At 46.7% G+C, this 17,912-nt stretch overlaps 1 protein-coding gene across 3 annotated transcripts in view; it reads left to right on the top strand.

The window, feature by feature from the left end:
• The first annotated feature begins 11,903 nt into the window (after positions 1-11,903).
• Positions 11,904-17,912, top strand: part of SPTLC2 (serine palmitoyltransferase long chain base subunit 2) — a 72,308-nt gene continuing 66,299 nt past the window's right edge. For 2 of the 3 annotated variants that reach the window (XM_074868502.1, XM_074868503.1), the window contains exon 1: positions 11,904-12,054. In XM_074868502.1, the coding sequence (XP_074724603.1) occupies positions 11,929-12,054 (126 nt within the window). In that variant the 5' untranslated portion in view covers positions 11,904-11,928. Of the gene's footprint in view, positions 12,055-16,674; positions 16,755-17,912 lie in introns of those variants that run through there. The other variant, XM_074868505.1, reaches the window with a different exon arrangement.

Raw genomic sequence — 17,912 nt, 5'->3', positions numbered from 1 at the left:
CATAAAGATGAAGATATGGCATGCTCTTTCTGATCCCTGTGGCCTACCCATCCCTCCCCCGTAGCTGCAAGCAACACTGCACACACACTGTTCTGGAACAGCAGAGGTTGCTCAATGCTGAAGGCTGCAACCCCTGGCTCCACAGATCTTTAATAATTCCTTTCCCTGGAATTCACACTAGAAATGCTGATTTCTCAGGTGACATGGAACCTACGGAGAAACCATGGGTACCATATGGAGAGTATGTGTGCAAGTACTCAATGTTTGATTCACTGACTATTATTTTCGGCAGCAGAAAATTGGGAGAGAGAGAAACATAAGTCACATACTTGCTTAATTGAGATCTAATAGCCAAGGTCAGTGCTCAGCCGAGAATAAATAGCAGAAGCCTCCCGTGATGTATTTTTGTGATGAGATGTTCATAGCACACAGACAGATCTATTATCGGTTTTCACTATGAAAAATTTAACTATCTCCTGGAATATGCTCAAATCTATTTTGCATCATTTTCTTGCTTTTCATTTAAAAATATCTTTCCAATGAGACCTCATGACCATGCAAATTAGCAAATCTCTGCTGTGTGGAGAGATTGCTTCACCTCCACTGAAGTGCAGCTATTTGTTCTTTTGCCAGCCTTCTGCAAGATGACAATACCTGTTTGTCAGTGTCTAGCATGCTTTTCTGTGCTTTAAACAAAAACCCTTCAAGGGAAGAGATGAGTTCTCAAGGGAAGATGCTGCAATGGGCATGTATCCATGAGGAGGAGCATCGGACCTTTGCCTCAAGCTGTGTTCAGCATATCTGCAATGCTCCAGTGCAGCAGAACATGATGAACTACCTGCTGGTCTACAGCACCTCTCTGGTCTCCTGTGGCACTTCAGCCTACAGGACCGGTGTGACCATCTATTTGGTTTGTTCTTTCTAGCTTTTGCATATGGGTCCATGCAGGATGCATTAGTGTTCCTCCCTACACCAAGCATTTCTGGCCCCAAAGCCTTTCCTCTTCCAAGTTTTCTTCACAGACCACAAAGCAACAATCTCCTCAAACTGTTAACTGAGAGCACAGGAGAGACAGGATTTATACAGCCTCACAGATCACTGAGCACTAAACCTAGGAGTTGATGAAAGAAATCAGGTCTCTGAAGATGAAAGTAATAAGGTCTCTGAGAAACACGCCTTAGCTCCTGTGGTACCTGAGAGATGCAGCTGTACTTTCTTTGCCAGGGGCTACAGCACAGGACATGATCTGATCCAACTGAGTAAGAACAGAAAACATACTCCCTGTGGGCACTAACAGCAAGCATTAGGTGCAGGAAGGCTTTATGTTCTTTCTGGGGAACATTTGCCTTCTGTCTGTCCTTGGAGACTTGCAGTAACTATCACTGGTGAGCTCCAAGCTCCTGGTGGTGCCAGGGCTGAAGCTGTACCCTGCGATGCTCCCTAGAGCACCTCTCTTGCAGCATGGGTGCAAAATCCTCCAACAGAAAGCTTTGCACATGCACAGCAGGTGCCTAAGAACTGGCAGCTGGCTCAGACTTCACGGCTCCTGAGGACGCTGTGTGGACATACAGTGCAAGAAGCATAATGTATCACAGTAATTCAAACCACAGCCCTTTGCACTGCAGGAGCCACCAGTATAGGAGGTACCCAGACAGCGACCCCCTCCTGCTGAAAGACAGAGTGTGTGGAAACCACCCCCATATCCCAGTGCCTACCGCTCTCCCAGTCTGGAGAGAGGGCAGCATGGTCCTCACCCATTCGCAAAAGAGGGAGAGTGAGTTTGGGGCTTTTAGAACAACACATAAACATTATTGCCTGGGAGCCTGGCATCTGGCAGGGAGAGGAGAGTGCGGTCGCCATGGTAATTCTTTGCCTCATTTAACTGCAAAGTAACCTCTTGTGTTGCTACATGCAGCCATTCTCGTCACATCTGCCCCATGCACAGCACTGGCAGCATGCTCCCCGTGTGTCCAGTGCACAGCAAACCCCTGCCCACAGCCCCCCCCCACACCACATCCCCTGCTGTGCAACACCCTCTCCCATGTATATGACACACAACATATATGTGATGAGCAATACACATTCTCTCAGCTCTCTCCCACTCATATCACCTATGCCTCTAGATAACCAGCCAGGCTTACAGCCCCTGCTCCTACAACTATAGGTCCCTCTGCTGCACAGGCATAAGATGCTTCAGAAGCACAAGATCAACACATGCTCAGCCAGCCACCAAAAAACGCACCCCCCCTGTCTCCCCCAGCCTTGCCACACCACCTGCCTACGGCTCTTGTACAGTTTATTCTTGGATGCATTTTGTTCTAATGCTGTGGCACGAACAAGGAATAAATTCAGCTCTGTCTCATTCATTTCTCTCTGTTTCTGCCTCTGAGGAAAAAATGTCCCCGAGAAGCAGATCTCTAAGGAGAAAACTGTGTGCCTCTCTGCAGTGCCAACTCATGGGAGGCTGGTGGTCAGGTCATTTCGTGCTCCTGACTGGGCCTTGCTGCTCACATTTCTTGCAGGTAACTATGGGAAATAAATCTCAATTCCATTTCTCCTCAAAGCACTCTGTGAGTCCCTGCAAAGGGGCTCAGTTCCCTGCTGATAGTCCAGAACAGCAGTGACTGATTTTATAGCACAGCAGGAGCATGGTAGATAGGAGCCATGAGCCAAGTCCCTCACTTCTCTGCTACACAGCAGCCAGGTATCACCCCATACCTAAAGATGAAACTTGGCTCCCACTTACACCACCAGACACAGCTGGGGGACCTCTCCCAAGCTACCACTGTCACATCAGGTTCCCTCAGCTCTTCCAGAACGTGCTGGTGTGATTAGAGCTTGGGCAGTGTTGCTAGGGTGGCAAGTAGAAACTCCTCAGCCATACATAACAGCTCCAGCTAACAGGACCCACAGGAGCCAGCAGGCAGAGGTGGAGCCTCAAGTTCCCATATTGTGTGGTGCAAGTGTCCTTTTCTGCCTTGTGCTGTTGTGAGTTTTAACAAGCATGTAGCAAAAGCAGACAGTCAGGGATGGCCCATATTGTGAGGGTGACAGTCACCTGAGTCTGATGGGGTTGCTAACAACCAAGTCCTGCTTGTTACTGCCATATAGCTTGCATGCTCTATATGTATGGCCTACAAAATGCTCTGAGAAGTGCTTCAGTCAAAATGTCTCCTTTAGAGAGCCGGCAGAGAGGCCTGCCCATATAATTTTGGGCCCATCTTTCTTTTTATAAACCTTTCAAGCTCACCTTGCTGACTTCAGCTCTCTTTCTCTTGAGGTCCCCTGCCCCTCCTAAAAGCACCTCAGCATCACAATCCTCAAACCTTAATGCCCTAATCTGAGTATGACCCAGCTAATGCAACCAGTTATGTGATGTACACATGTGAGGATACGACTGGAACGAGATTTCCCCACCTAGCTGCCCAGTTCTTCGACAAGGCAGCCCCAGGATGAGGGTTGCACATCTCATTCTCTGCATCTCCAGGAAGTGACAGGCACCTGCACATGGCGACTCACCTTCCTATCCCTGCTTCCTTCTCTCCCCATCCCCATCATCGCTACCTGCGCACCTGGCTGTGGCTGAGCTCAGCTGCCTCCGGAGGCACAGGCCCTACTTTTAGCCCTGCACAGGACGTGGGACCCAAGCAGAGTCCATGCTGCTTTGCGGAGCCCACAACCAACCCAGCTTGGGTTGTTCCAGCCTGGAGAAAAATACCTAATGCCTGAGTACACACTTCCCTCTTATGGCCATGCCCGATACAGCAGCCATTCAGGCCTACAGCATCTGCACTGGAGATGTGATTTTCCTGTGAATATTGACATTTCCCATAGTTGCCTCTTACACTTGTTGGGCACAGATGTCTCTCCCCTGCACTTGGGGGGCAAGCACAGAGCCAGCCTTGCCGCCCTGTTTGGCTGATGGTGATCAACACACACAGCGTGAGCAGTGTGAGCAGGAAAGACAACTCAAGTGCTCAGTACGTGTCCTGCCTGCAGTATCACACTGTCTCTCTGATGGAAGCCCAAGTATCCATACCGGGTCCTGCGGCAGATTTCCCCTATGGTAGGGCACATCCTCTAATATCTTTCCTTTCCTCAAGTTAGGCTTTTACTTACTTTGATGGGAAAGTTTTTAACTACCTAGTTATGGGTAGTTAAGGATTCTGCTCAATTTCTCCCTCACCCCATTGCACTGTACCACAATGCCTCTCTCTCTTCTATCCAAATAATAATATTCTTGCCAAAAAAAGAGGCAGCAGCCTTCTGTTTTCTTGTACTGATCTTTTTCTCTGGACTGAGCTTCATATACCAGATTTGTAATTCAAGAGCAATTCGCAGTACAGAAGGAGTCGTTTCCCCTTACATCTAACCTATGGCCACCTTTCTCCAGCTACCAAGTCAGTTCAGCTCACTGACCTGAAGAAAAACTAGACAATTTTCCATGGGATAATTTTCTCTTGGATCAGTGAGTTGAACTGACTCACTTTGCAGGTAGAAAGCTATGCATTAAAAAAAAAAAAGCTTCTTTAGCCATGTCTTTTGTCAACTTGTCTCTCTCTCCTCATCCAGCTTTTCCAAAGAAGAGAGGCAGGAGAATGAGAACCTGTAAAACTGTGCTTGATACCTGAAAGGGGACAAACTGCTCCTTCTTTCCTTCTCCAAGCTAAGGTTTGGTCACTGCTCAGGTGCTAGAGTACTGTCCTCACCGTCTCTCTTCTTCTCTGCAGTACGCTGTCTTCTCATGTGTCACCTTTGTAATAGCATCAGTAAGAGATGAAACAAAAACTATTAATAAAGACACATTTTCAAGAAAACACTGTCTGTAGTTCTGTTCTTCATACAGGACCAGGTGAATGAGGAGGAACCTGTCCAGTCTCCTGCAGTACCAACAATGCTGTCAGAAGCAGCAGAAATCGTTTTTGTCCTCCTTGAAGTTAGCTGTAGCAGCCTGATTGTGCTCTTCTGGGCTCAGTGCCCTTTACCAGAGCTTCTCAGAGCGCTCTGCAGCTGTTGGTAAAGTGAGACTACATCTGCTCTGACCCCGTTCGCCAGGGTACTGATGGGAGGAGGTTTTAGGGTCACTTCCATAGTGACAAAAGTCATAGGCCCAGATCCTCAAAAGTATTTAAGCACCTAAAAAGAAGTTAGGAATTAAAATACCGTGGGGCTCTGGGTCCTAATGAGGATGCAGTTATATTGGTATTCAATGTTTTTGCTGATATAGCTGATAGCGCTTGGAAAAGTTCTGCTCAAAAAAGAGCCCTATTCTGCTGACATAAGCTGCCTGCACACAAGGAGGGCTTCACTGGTACAACTCTGCTGCTACAGCGATATCACATGCATTTACATGTAAATTAGGGCTTTGTTTATACCGCACAGATGCAGCCTTTCACTTCATTCTGGATGGGGAGGGGAGAGGGAGGGTAATGGTCTCACTACTCTCACTCTATGGACTAAGAAAGCAAGGCACAAACAAAATGAACTCATTGACTCAATATCACCCAACAAGTGGGTCAGAAAAGCCAGAGGCCCTGGTCATAGGTTACAGCCACAGGACTTTCTTCACTGCTAGAGACAGGGAGACAAATAAGCGAGTCATTAAATAGGACTCCCATCATGTCAACTACGCCATGTCAAATCCCTGATGTGTTGGGAGACAGAGGGGCTCGTAATGAATGCACTAGGGAGCCCTGAACCTATGGGACTGAGGCCTGTTTAGACACAGAAAGCACCGTCAGAACGTAACTGAACCTGAGACCTAAAGAAAGTTTCTACTATGCTGCTTCGCCACTCACCAACCAGAGCAGCAATAGGCATGAGTGACAATGAATGTCTGTGGAGGATGGACATGAAAGCTGAAGCAGTATGGATGATTAACAACACATCACAGGAACCAAATACAAGATCAGAAGCTGCTGAGATTACCTTGATTCCAACCACTGCTGCGCATTATGCACCTCCATTCTGCCAATACTCCTGTATCTTGACCACAGACTCTGACAGGCCATATTTCCATTTACAAAAGCCAACATAAGTCAAGAATGATAAAATAACTGATCCTATCTCAGCCATTCATTCCCAAACCTGCCTCTCCTGCAGTACTAAACCACATATCTGACACAAATACAAGGTGAATTGCATGGTAGGACCAAACTCATCATTTTTGCTAGGAAAGTTTTAATCCATATCAGCTTCCCTCAGTAGCAAGTACCAGGGTTCCTGGAGCTATAGCCTTTGCTGGTCTCACAGTGCCAGTAAGTGACCTGAGAAGACACATTACCACACAGTTCCACTGTGATGACATAAATGAAGATCCAAAACTCAGACTCCAGAAAAAGCAGGTGTTCTCATGGGTTGGGTAAAACATAGTGAAAGTGGGTGGATGTTACTGCTGGCCTTAAGTTAGCTATAAGATACAGTCTAGCTCCATTGCAGAGAAACAGCAACGTCCATTTCAAAACATTGCACAGGTCACTGCCCAAAGGAGAGGCAAACACCCAGAAATTTGAACTGGGGGGGGGGTGGGGTGTGTCAGAATTACACACAACAGGGACAGACAGGGACATGACTTTCTGAGTACTGTTTTGCACAGGAGTCTTGGGGACAGGGGACATAAGGAAAAGCAGATAAAGCATAGTGAAGAAGGCTCCAAACAAAGCCAGGACCATGTTGGTAGTCAGCCCTGACTGAAACCTAGAGAAAAACATCGCTTCTGTACTGGCTGAAAGAAGGCTGGAGACATGAGCAAGGAAATAGTGGATTCCCTCCTGTGCCCTCTTCTGCTGGCCTACACGTACCATCCCACCCCCTCTTGCATCTCTCTTTTCTTGTGGCTCACCAGACCCATATTAATACCCATCTTTCAGTCCCTGGTATATCCTCTCAAGCCTCTTGCATCTCCGATCACAAACCTCCCATCGTGACACCTTTCTCATTTCACCACAAAAACGTTCCTCCATGCAAACACACTGAACATCAATCAGTTAATTATGTTTACAAATTCTAGTCCAAATCAGAGCCCAGAGGTAGGTTCAGCCAAGGCTCCATTGCAAAAGAGAAGGGAAAATTTCTGAACAGAGTGGGTTTAGTATTGTATAGCTTTAGAGGTTATTTCCAGAATAATATTATTCTCTTGAGACAGTGAAACAGAAGCTGTGATGAACCCAGAACTGTAGCATTCACAGCAGAAAATGTTAAGGACAGGGAAGGTCTCTCCATCGGGAGAAACACAATTCTCAGTTTAGCTAAATTTAAACCAACCAACTCCATTCTTTAGAAAGATGTACCTGCCTCCCCTTGCCTCCACCAGAAGGAAGCAATCTGCTCTGGGCATTCACAGTTTACCTACTTATCAAGATATACTGCAGACAAATGATGGTCACTCCTACACCAGGCTAGCCACCCATCCAAGCATTGCTTCCTCTTATAAACTACACCAAGGCCTCTCCAGATACCTACGTTAGCTAGAAGCTTGACTAGTTCCCCTGGGGCACTCTCATAGCTATCTGCTTTCTTCAAGGACTATGAGGTCCCCCAAAAGCTTTCCACACTTTGCCAACTCTTCTTCTATGCTTCAAGCAGGCGTTCTGACCCAAACTAAAAACCAAGGTTCACTGCTCCTCCGGAGTCATTCCCCAGCACAGTCCCTGCAGTTGCAGTGCCAGGTTACTGTAACTGTGGATGAAAACTGGGAAACAGCAACAATACTCACCTCACAGCACTGCGTTGGTCTGCCCAAACTGCAGCCTTTTCAATTACACCTTCAGCTCTCATTTTGCTCTTACTTCACACTGCACCTGGAGACTGAAGAAGACAAAAGGCACCTGAAGAATGTAGACTGTTCCCTCTCAGAGCAGCCTGCCTGCTATTAACTGCCTTGAATGCAACAGCTGAGCCACTGCTTATTCTGTCTCTGCATTGCAAATATTAAAGTCAAAGGCTTAGGTTTATTTCTGACTACAGCTGCCTTGAAACCTTCCATCAAAACTCTCTATGTAGCTGGCATCATTCATATACCCAATTTTGTTATCAAGTCTCTCCTTTCTTGAAGGAAATTCTTCCCCTCAGTCACACCTCAGTGATGAGTTCTGATTATCTCTTAGCAGTGCAGAAGGCCCTTGTTCTCCCTGTATGGGACATTGGAGCGGAAAATTTTTCTGCTACACATCTCTGTTCCAGTAGTTACCTAACTGTTCCTTCCTGAATCTGTCCTTCTGCTGTCTCCAAACTTCACAACTTTACTCTGTGATCCCCAAACCTACAGATGGTTAGAAACAGTACCCCCTGACTCATGACAGTGATGTAAGCCCGTTGATGAATCTGCTGCACAGCAATCCCTGCCTGTCTGACTTGTTACTTATGGTCCACTCTTCCTTTTGACTCATTAAATTTTTTGATACCGTCTTTTGCTTCATTCAGTTGGCTGAGTAAGGCTGTTTGTTCTGCCAGCTCACAGAAATAGTATCCTTGAGACCTAAACGGAAACTTAGAACTGGAATTTGCTGTTCTGAGTCTATTTGACTCCTCTGTTGTGCAACTGCATAGTCCAAAGGCACAAGCTGCAGACACCTGTGCACGCAGGTGTCTTGTGTGTCACACAGAGCTGTATCAGAGCTGCCCACAGGTGTGACTCCAGGAGCTCTGTGGGATATGCTTGGTGCTGCCTGTGGCAGCAGCTGTGCCCTGGGATGACACTCCCATACTGGGACTGCCTCCATGGATATCCTGGGCTCTTCCATTACTGCAGCTCCAGGGTGAGTGTGGCCTTCCCTGCCCCCTGTGCTGTGCCAGAAAGGGCCAGATGGCACCCAAACACCAGGTTATGCTGGCCCCACGGGCAGGGTGAGTTCTGTCAACATGATGAGGTCCCATGTACAGGGGAGCACTGCACCCGCTGTGTGAGACTGCCCAGTCCTGCACAACCTAACCGGTGGGTCCCTTAATGTTTTTTCTTCCCATGTTTCCTAACCAAAACTGAAACCATTGCATTGTAAGGGTTTGTGCTAGTTGGGTTTAAGGACAGGTGAAGTAATCAGTCTGCAGGTACCTACATGTGGACAGGGTTTGGGCTCTAATTGAACAGATAACAAGGCAGTGAGATCCAGTGCCTGGCAGGTGAAGCAGCTCATCCTCTCTAGAAGTAAGGCATTAACAGATAAAACTCCTCTGTACACAGGTGGACAGGGAGTAGAGAGTGCTACCCCACATATGCTCTGTGAGTGTAGGCTGATGGGCCACCTGCACCCTATGGCACAAACTGGCCAGTATAATTCAATTCGTTCTGTTCAAATGGAGAGGAGACAGGAGAAAAATGCCAACAGCCCACTATGGCACTGGGGGAAAAATCCTACAAAAAAAATTCTACAGTATGTGGTCCCCTACTACACTTCTCTCTCACTTGCTCTTTCATTTTCTTTTTTTTCATTATATTTGTTAATTTCCTCATAGATCACTTCAACTCTGCAAAATACCTCCGCTCCTTATCCAGAAAAAGCTGAGCAGCAAGAGGGGTCCCTGTGCCTCTTCCCCACCAGGACACCTAACTACCTACACAGAAGCAAGTCCATTCACACACGCACCCAAATGCTGAACAGGTGTGTTTGCTACTTTGATCACTAGGTCCTTCCTACCAGCACGACTCCCCCATGCTCCCGTCCTGCAACACGAGAGAGGGGACACAGCCCATCCCATCTTAGCTGATGGCTCTGTCTCACTGCATACCGAAACCAGGTGAAGAATGCATGCTTCTCAGGCAAGCCCATACCTGCTTTAGTGGCAGTCAAGGTATGGGAGCGGCTGCAGACAGCAAGAAAAGGAACAAGGTCTGCACTTGTTACCCCTGATCCTGTGTTTGTACCCCTCATTGCAAAAAGCCCATTTGTCCAAAGGTGACTCAGAGATATGAAGCATACTGGACACATACTGCTGCCTGCAAATAAGCTGAAACCAGGCTGTGAAGCTCTCCCAAGTCTTTCTGAGGGAACGTTACTGTCTTTCACAGAAGCTAATTAACTTTTGTTCAGAACTCCATGTTCATATCGAATGTGCAATAAGATCCATGACAGAGGCTCCAGGATGCGACTGTAACACAGAAAAAATAACTATCAATAGTAGCAAATCAGAAAGAAAAGGATGAGACCATTCTCTCAAATTCTTCTGCTTAAACCTGCTAACTTCCCGTTGTGTTAACTGAGATTTGTTCTGATTGTTTGAAGTTACATTCTAAGAAACACCACAGCCCTTCCCTCTTAATTATGCTGTAGAAATCAAAGGTCATAGTCTTCCATCTCTTCAGCACGTGATGAACATGCTAGGCTGTTTCCTTTCTGCCATTAACACTCCTGCAACTCGGAAACCTCTGGATGCCTTCCCCTTCCCACTCCCTCACCAAAGATGTACACAAGCTGTAGAACAGACAGTGCACAAATACAGATGCTTTGTGGTTTGCAGAGCACCTTCCCTCTGGTGTTGTCTGTGAGATGTTTAATAACCCAAACTTTACTAAGATGGGTAATGCCTACCCCCGAACTGAAGAGTGGTTAGTTTACTCGGTCTTAGAATGAAGTATGTTATTTCCAAACCCTGTCAAAAAATACTCAAAGTCATAGCTAAATATATGATGACTTTTAAACACAGTTGCAGGCGGAGTTAAGAGACTGGCAACTTCAGCTATCAGGGATACTAGCTCAGCAAGGCAGCCAAGCATATGCCTATCTTTAAGCCCAAATTTAAATCCTATTGACTTAAGCTCTGCCTGGAGCTTGTCTGCAGGGTTTCCTATCAGGTCCTTCATTAGCCTGGTGGACCTGAGCCAAGATACACCTCTCCCAAGTCGATCCTAAGCAGGAAAGGGCATTACAGTAATTAAGTCTGACCTCCTAAAAAGCCATTCAGGGAGTTTCACCCAGGGGTTCTCCCGTCAGACTTGCAGTGGATTAGTTTATCTTTCACACAGCCCATCGCAACACAGACCAAGGCCTGCGTGTCCTGGGGCAACCCCCCCATGTCTTGAAGGAACCGCTTCACTCATCAGCTCCCTCAGTTCGGAGACGTGAGAGCTGGCGAGAGGCTCCCCGGCTGCCCCATCCCACGCTGGCCCTCTCCCCGCCCCGGCGACTGGGATGCCCCGAGGGGAGGGCCGCCACCAGCGCCGGTAACGGAAGCAACACCAGCCCGCGCATTCCCGGCGCTTCCCCTTCGCGTCAGGGGAAGCGTTTACGGCCGCAGCGGGGCCCCCCCGGAGGGCAGAGCAGCCTCACACGGCCAGCGCGCCCGCACCCGCCCTGCCCGGCCTGGCCTCCCCCTGCCCAGGCGGGTGCGCCCACGCCCGCGCAGCGCAACTGGCCGCAGCCACCAGGACCGGGACCGGACCCGCCCCGCAGCGCGGCCGTTGGGTCACCTCACGTGCCACCGCCTCACACCCTGCCCCGCGAGCCCGCCCCGCCGCCCGCCCGTTGGCTGCCGCCTCAGCCACCGCCCTGTTCCTCCCTCCTGTCATTGGACGGAACCCGCTGTTCGCGCGTGCCCCTCCCTCCACTTGGCGCTGTGATTGGCTAGCTCATCTCCTTCTCTTCGTTCCCGGTTCCATCTCTGCCAAGTGATTGGACAACTTTCACCTTCTGGCTCCGCCTCCCTCCAGACTCTCTGCTTTGCGGTTGGGCAAGCCCCTTCTTTCTCCGCTCTCCCCTCCCATCTGATTGGCATGCAGAGCTCTCATTGGGCCCCTTCCTCGGGGCCCCGCCCCCTCTCCCTGGCCTCTGCCGCCGGCCTCGCACGCGCGTTGATGTGTCGTTACAGAGCCCGCCCCCGAGGGTGACGTCTCCGCCGGCGATTGGGGGAAGCGGCGGGTCGCGCTTCCGGTGCGGCGCGGCCCGGCCGGGCGGGGGCGGTGGAGCGGGCGCGGCGCGGCGGAGCGGAGCGGGCGGGATGGAGCGGCCCGAGCGGGCTGGGGCGGCGCTGGGTGCCCAGCCCCGCGCCAACGGCTGCAGCGGCGCGGCCCACGGCGCGCTCCGCAACGGCTACGTGCGCGGCCTGGCCGCGCCCGACACCCAGGTGTGCGCGGTGGGCGCCCGCCGCCGCCCGGGCGGGGCCGGCAGCGGGGCGGGGCGAGGCGGGGGGGTGGTCGCCCGTCATCGGGGACTCCGGTGGCGGGTAGGGCTTGTGGGGCTGCCCGCGGCGTGGCCGGGGGCCGTTCCCGGTGCTTTCTTCTAGCTGAGCGCCTCCTCGGTGTCTCTCTGTGCGAGCCGCCAGTGCCCTCCGCGGGTGGGCTGGGGAGCCGCGGGAGCCTTAGCCGTCCCCCGCGCCGCGGCGGCAGGCGGGCGCCGGGAAGCTACCGAGGTGTGGGTGATGGGAAGTTAGGCAAAACTTCGCTAGCCGACGGGGATCGGGTTTGTGTCCCCCGGCCCTCGCCTGGGGAGGACGGGCAACGCCTCGGTCACGGGCCTGCCTCGGAGGGCTGCGCCCGGGGGGTGTTTGCTCGCCAGGCCGGTAACTTGGAATCGGCTGGCCCTCAAGTCATCGCTATACCTTTACTGCAAGGCTTTTGTTAGCAGCAGAGCTTTAAACTTAAACCTCACTATAACATAATAGGTCTGTGCTTTAGAAGAAAATGTTTTAGCACTGTTCTTCACCGCTGTTTTATTGTTGCAGGTGTGATGCACAGGGCTACGGGTACAAGTAGCCTTGAGTAGGGACTTCCCTCTACAGAAGAGTTAAAGCTTGATGCAGCACTTCCCATCTAGCTGTATTAACACCCTGTGATGTGCGTATTTGTGCTTTCAGACTTCCAGTTGTTTCTCTGCAAAACACTAAACTTTTGTGTTATGTTGTAAGGTACTTAATGGTTCTCATGAAGGCAATCCCTGCAGTATGGAATAGGTAGTGTTTCTTTGGACACCTAAAGTTGCTTGAGAAAAGCCTTCCTCCACTGTCATCCTTCCTGTTGCTCCTCGTTTTCACTCCTGTGCAGCCCCTTCTGTTTCTCCAGTGTAGACATGTGAAGTCACTGTGTGAACCGGGTTGAGAACTGATGCAGGATAAAACTAGCTTTTTTTTTTTCTTCCTGAATTAACTTGAATCCAGGACACTTACTGTATTTGTTTCACTGGATGGACACTCACAGTCTTGCCTTGGCACTTGAGAGGTGTTAACACAGTATTGGGAGGGAACAAATGGAGGAGGAAGGTACAATGCCTTAATTCGGCAGCAGTGTCAGCTTGTACTGGTTTAGGGAGCTGTGGTGCTGGTAAGTCTTTTTGCCTTCCAAACACCAAGCTCTGTGGACTATAAACCATAGGTGTAAATCTTTGCACTAAGACCACACGTGGTGGTGAGTGTTCTGTGAGCATTTCCCCCCCCTCCCTGTGCTTTTTAAAGAAGGTGGTCTGAATACAGTTATGTTCTTCTGCTTCAGAAGAATGGAAAGATGGGGTAAGGCAGCTTTTTCCTCAAGGATTTTCTTCAGCTGTGTATCTGGAAAACATGGGAAATGTAGCATGTGAATGGAAAACCTGTCAGTGTCAAATGGAGGAAGTTTAAAAACTTTTCTGTTTTATGAGGTACTCTGTTCAGTTAATAGCTCTCTTGCGGTACTACGCTAAAATATGTCTTGGAGGCCTGAAGCGTTTGAGATCCCTATTTCTAAAGGGTGGAGAAGGCTCATTGGAGAAGCGGTCATGAGAAATCTTAGCAAAAAGCCCAAGTGTAGTGGCATTGTCAGAGGATGTAAGAAAGTTTTATATCTTTCTGGCAGCTGCTTGTTGATCACACAGAGATTTATAATAAGGTGTCTTGCATTCTTTTCTCTGTAATTTTATGTGGGCCAGTTTGCTAACTTTCAAAATGAAAAGTTAGGGTTAGAACCTGGCTGGAAGAAGTGACTGTTCAGGGGTACTAGCCATGTACAGCTTTCTCAAATAACATCAGTGATGGGAGCTTAGAGCTGCCAAAGATATCGCCGCTGATATATCACAGATTTGGCTACTTGATTGGCCTTCTGGCTCTTGAATTTTGGTTGTTGGGCCTTTAAACAGGAGAAGGGAAACATGTTAATGCTTACTGTGTGTTGAATATATTTGTATGTAGATTCTTTACTACATACAACACTTGAGAATCTGCAATTGAAGAGATCTGTGGAATGCAAAGTAATCAAGTACCAAAAAGGAGGCAGCTTACACTTGAGAATGCAATTTCTACTTAGTAGAAAAAACCAGAAAAGTAAGGATGAGGAAAAAGAAAAAAAGGTGCTTTTGTAAGAAAGCTTGTGATGGGGTCCTTGAAAGAAGAAAGAGGCAACAAGAGATCTAGATAAAATGAATATATTGATGGGAAGAGGAGAGGGAAGGAAAGCCATTTGTATAAAGAAGTGTTGCTATCACTGGTGATTTATCTGGAAAAGCCTGGAGCTTGTGAGAGGGGAGCTTAGAGGCAGGGTAGTACATCAGCATGCCCTTCTTTAGGGCTCGATAGTGCAGGAAAGCTTTACCCATGTTTAACAATGTAAAAAAAAAAGGAGTCTTCCACTACCTAGGACATTTCTGCTGTGGTTACCTGAGTAAGTTTTGGGGTTTTTTTTGTTTTGTTGGGTTTTTTTACCCTAAAAAAAAAGGTTTAGATTCAAGGGTATTATCTTTATGACACAGATTTCAAGCTTTCCTTACAACTCCCTCCACAGAGAGAGAGAGACTGGTATTTAATGTAGAGCAGGCTCTTTAGCATGAGCAGAAGAGGGTGAAATTGCTCACCTTAATTTTTAAACAGGTTGTATTACTTTGTCTCCTGCTGGGATGTGAACTGCTAATCCTTCCCCATGGTAAGAGGAGAGGGGAACTTACTGCCTACTAAGAGTGTGCAGTAACTGACTTTGGCTACCTTGGAGATTAATGAAATATCATCAGTGGCTAGGAAAGTAATCATCTGAAGTTAGCGTTTCAGCATATTAAAAAAACATTCTGTTGAAATACTAAGATAAGTAACAAGCTCACTCTTTTTGTTTTCCTGGGAAGTCCCATGTTCAAATTACTTTGATTCTAACAGTTACTCTGTTTAGAGATTCATATTCAGTGAATGCAACAATCTCACTATAAGCATTAATTAAAAGAGGTTGAAGAACCATCTAGCAATTCAAAATTGTAGGATATTGGAGAAAAGTAACTAACTTATTTCTGACTGTGTACAGTTAAGGGAGTGCATGGTTAGGAAGAACAGTAATCTGTGGATGGGTTGAAAACCAGTTTAATGCTCCAGTGTAATACCGCACTATGTAAGATGAAAGCCTAACATCTCAAAGGGTATTGTCATGATGTGAGGAAATGAACACAACCAGGAGAAAGAAAGGAAATCTAAATAAAAGTTACCTCTTCAAGTTGTGCATGATTCTGCTTTTTATGTCCTTCTGGTCTGTTGGAGAGAGTGTTAAGTTAGTTCAGTAGAAAAATGGTATTTAGGATCTATCAAGACACTTGTGGGAATAATAAAGAGTGCAGGAAAAATTGCTTTTTCTTTCTGCAATGCAATTTTAAACTGGAATGTGTTTCTCCATTGGAGTGTTTTACTCTGAAGCAAATAGCTAATGGTTTTCTAATACTGCATCTGAAAAAAAATTTCTTGGTTAAAATAGGGAGTTTGGGACGTATTTAATGGGACAAGGTGCCCTTCTTTTCCATGATAGCTTATTGGAATCTACCTATTATTGTGAACAGATCTTTAGTAATGTGTGTTTTGGACTCCTTAATTGAGTTCCTCACTGTAGAATGGTTCTGTTATGCTTCTAGAAGTTGAAGAAGAAATAATCTCATACTAAAAAAATAATTGGAATATAGGTTTTAGACATCAAGTTCTTAATTTCTGTTATGTGTGGTATTTCCAAGTCAGTTAGATAGGAGCTGGAATGATATAAACAAATTATAATTTCCCTGATGTTTCTAGGTCTTCAAATGCAATCTCTATAGCAATTTCCAGATAGCTTATTGCATACATGCTTTTGTAAATAAGGTCTGATACTACGTCCTCAGGAAGACAAGGAATAGTTTGGTTGAAGAGTGGGAGGACTGTGGGATTTGCATTCCTTTCAAACTGTCACAAGTCCTGAATTCTTACAGCTATTAAAATGGGCAGTGTAGATTTTTTTTTTTTTTTCCTGAAAGCTTTAGTGTGTACATGCTAAAAACAGCTTGTGTGGACCTGTGATCTGTGTTTGTTTTAGAGCAATCATACTGCTTGTAGATTTATCTTGTGAGGTGCTTCAGGATGCAGGGGAATGATGGCTTCATACTGATTTTATAGATGCTTTTGCTGGAATTCAGGTTAGTGTAACTTCTTTGGGAGAGCACGCATATGAAGACAAGTGCAACAAATACTGGAAGTTTTTTCTTGTTACAATGAGTTAGTGGTAGCAATGATGTGAATAAGCCCTTGTTTCAGATGAATGTCAGGGTAAGATAAAGATGTTAAATAACTGCCCTATCCACTGGTATAAAAAGGAATTTAAGTAGAGAATTGTGTTTTTTCACATCTGTGTGCAAATTTAAAATGCAAATATTTCTGAAAAAAGCAAAAAAATTGATCCTAAAGAACTAAATCTCATGAATTTACTCATGAATAAGTGATCATTCTTCCTTACTCAGCATTTGTGAGACTGCATCTTGAGTACTGTGTCCAGTTTTGAGCTCCCCAGAAATATGCTGACATAGCCACATGAATCTGTGAATCCAGTGGAGGGCCCTCAAGAAGCAGAAGAGGCTGGAGCACATGAGGTATGAAGGGAGGCTCAGAGAGCTGGGTTTGCTGAACCTTAGGAGGAGAATACTCAACTAGTTGACTGGAGGTTATAGAGAAGGTGGAGCCAGACTCTTGGAAGTGTGTGGCAGTAGGATGAGAAGAAAGGATGTAATTTGGAAGAATGGGAAATTTTGATTACATGAAAGGAAAATAATTTTTCCATGAGGGTGGTAAAATACTGGAAGAAGCTGCCTAGAGAGGTTGTGAAACTTCCATCCCTGGAGGTCTTCAAGACTAGATTGGACATGGCCCTTGGCAACCTCCTGTAATTAGACCTGCTTTGAGCTGCAGGATGGACATGATGACCACTGGAGGTCCCTTCCAATCTTGGTTATTCCATGGTTACAGAGATACTCTCAGATTGCTGGAGAGTATGCCCAGGTTTAGACATTAGCATTTAATCCTTGAACCCTTGTAAAAATGTGTGCTTTAGGGCTTGTAGCATGTATTCAGAGGCTTGCATCAGACCTGAGGGAAGAAATTATTACTTTCGGTCTCTTGGCTTTTTGATTAACTGCATTTATTGTGTCAGTAACGTAAAACTGAAGTGAATAGGGAATTGACTGACCTAGAAAAGACTATGATCTCCTTTAGATGTTTTAATTGACAGAACTCTATTTCTGAAAAAGCATACCTGTGCATGAGGATACTTTTCTAATAACAAATTCAATTATAAAAGTCTATAAGCCTTTGTGGAAGGAATAGCTACACGACATTTTATCTGGCTAAATGAATATTTGAGGCCATCATATTAAATTAGTAGATATAGTGCCAGTGTTGTACTTGTTGAGAATTTGTGTATCTGTACTGGTACAAAAACAAACACCCATGGTAGCTGTTGATGTGACTGTCTTCTAGATTTCAATATGTGTTACTGAGAAGTCAGTTTGGATAAAGTGTTAAAATCTTTCAATTATATTGGGACTGCCATTTCAGATGTGGCTGGTGATAATCCTTAAATGCTGTAATAAATGTATGCAAGTTCATTTTTTGTTATTGTAACTACTTGAGTTACAATAACATTATGGAGATTTATACTTTTTGTGTAGATGTGGAAAGTGCATCCTAACAAAGGAATGCCAAATTTGTTGGGAGTAACTAGTTGCAAATCAAAATATTTGATAATACCTGCC

Source organism: Strix uralensis, chromosome 4, assembly GCF_047716275.1.
Source record: "Strix uralensis isolate ZFMK-TIS-50842 chromosome 4, bStrUra1, whole genome shotgun sequence".
NCBI classification, from domain to species: Eukaryota; Metazoa; Chordata; class Aves; order Strigiformes; family Strigidae; genus Strix; species Strix uralensis.
Note: the sequence above shows the minus strand (reverse complement) of the source record. Positions and strands in the feature narration are given on the sequence as shown.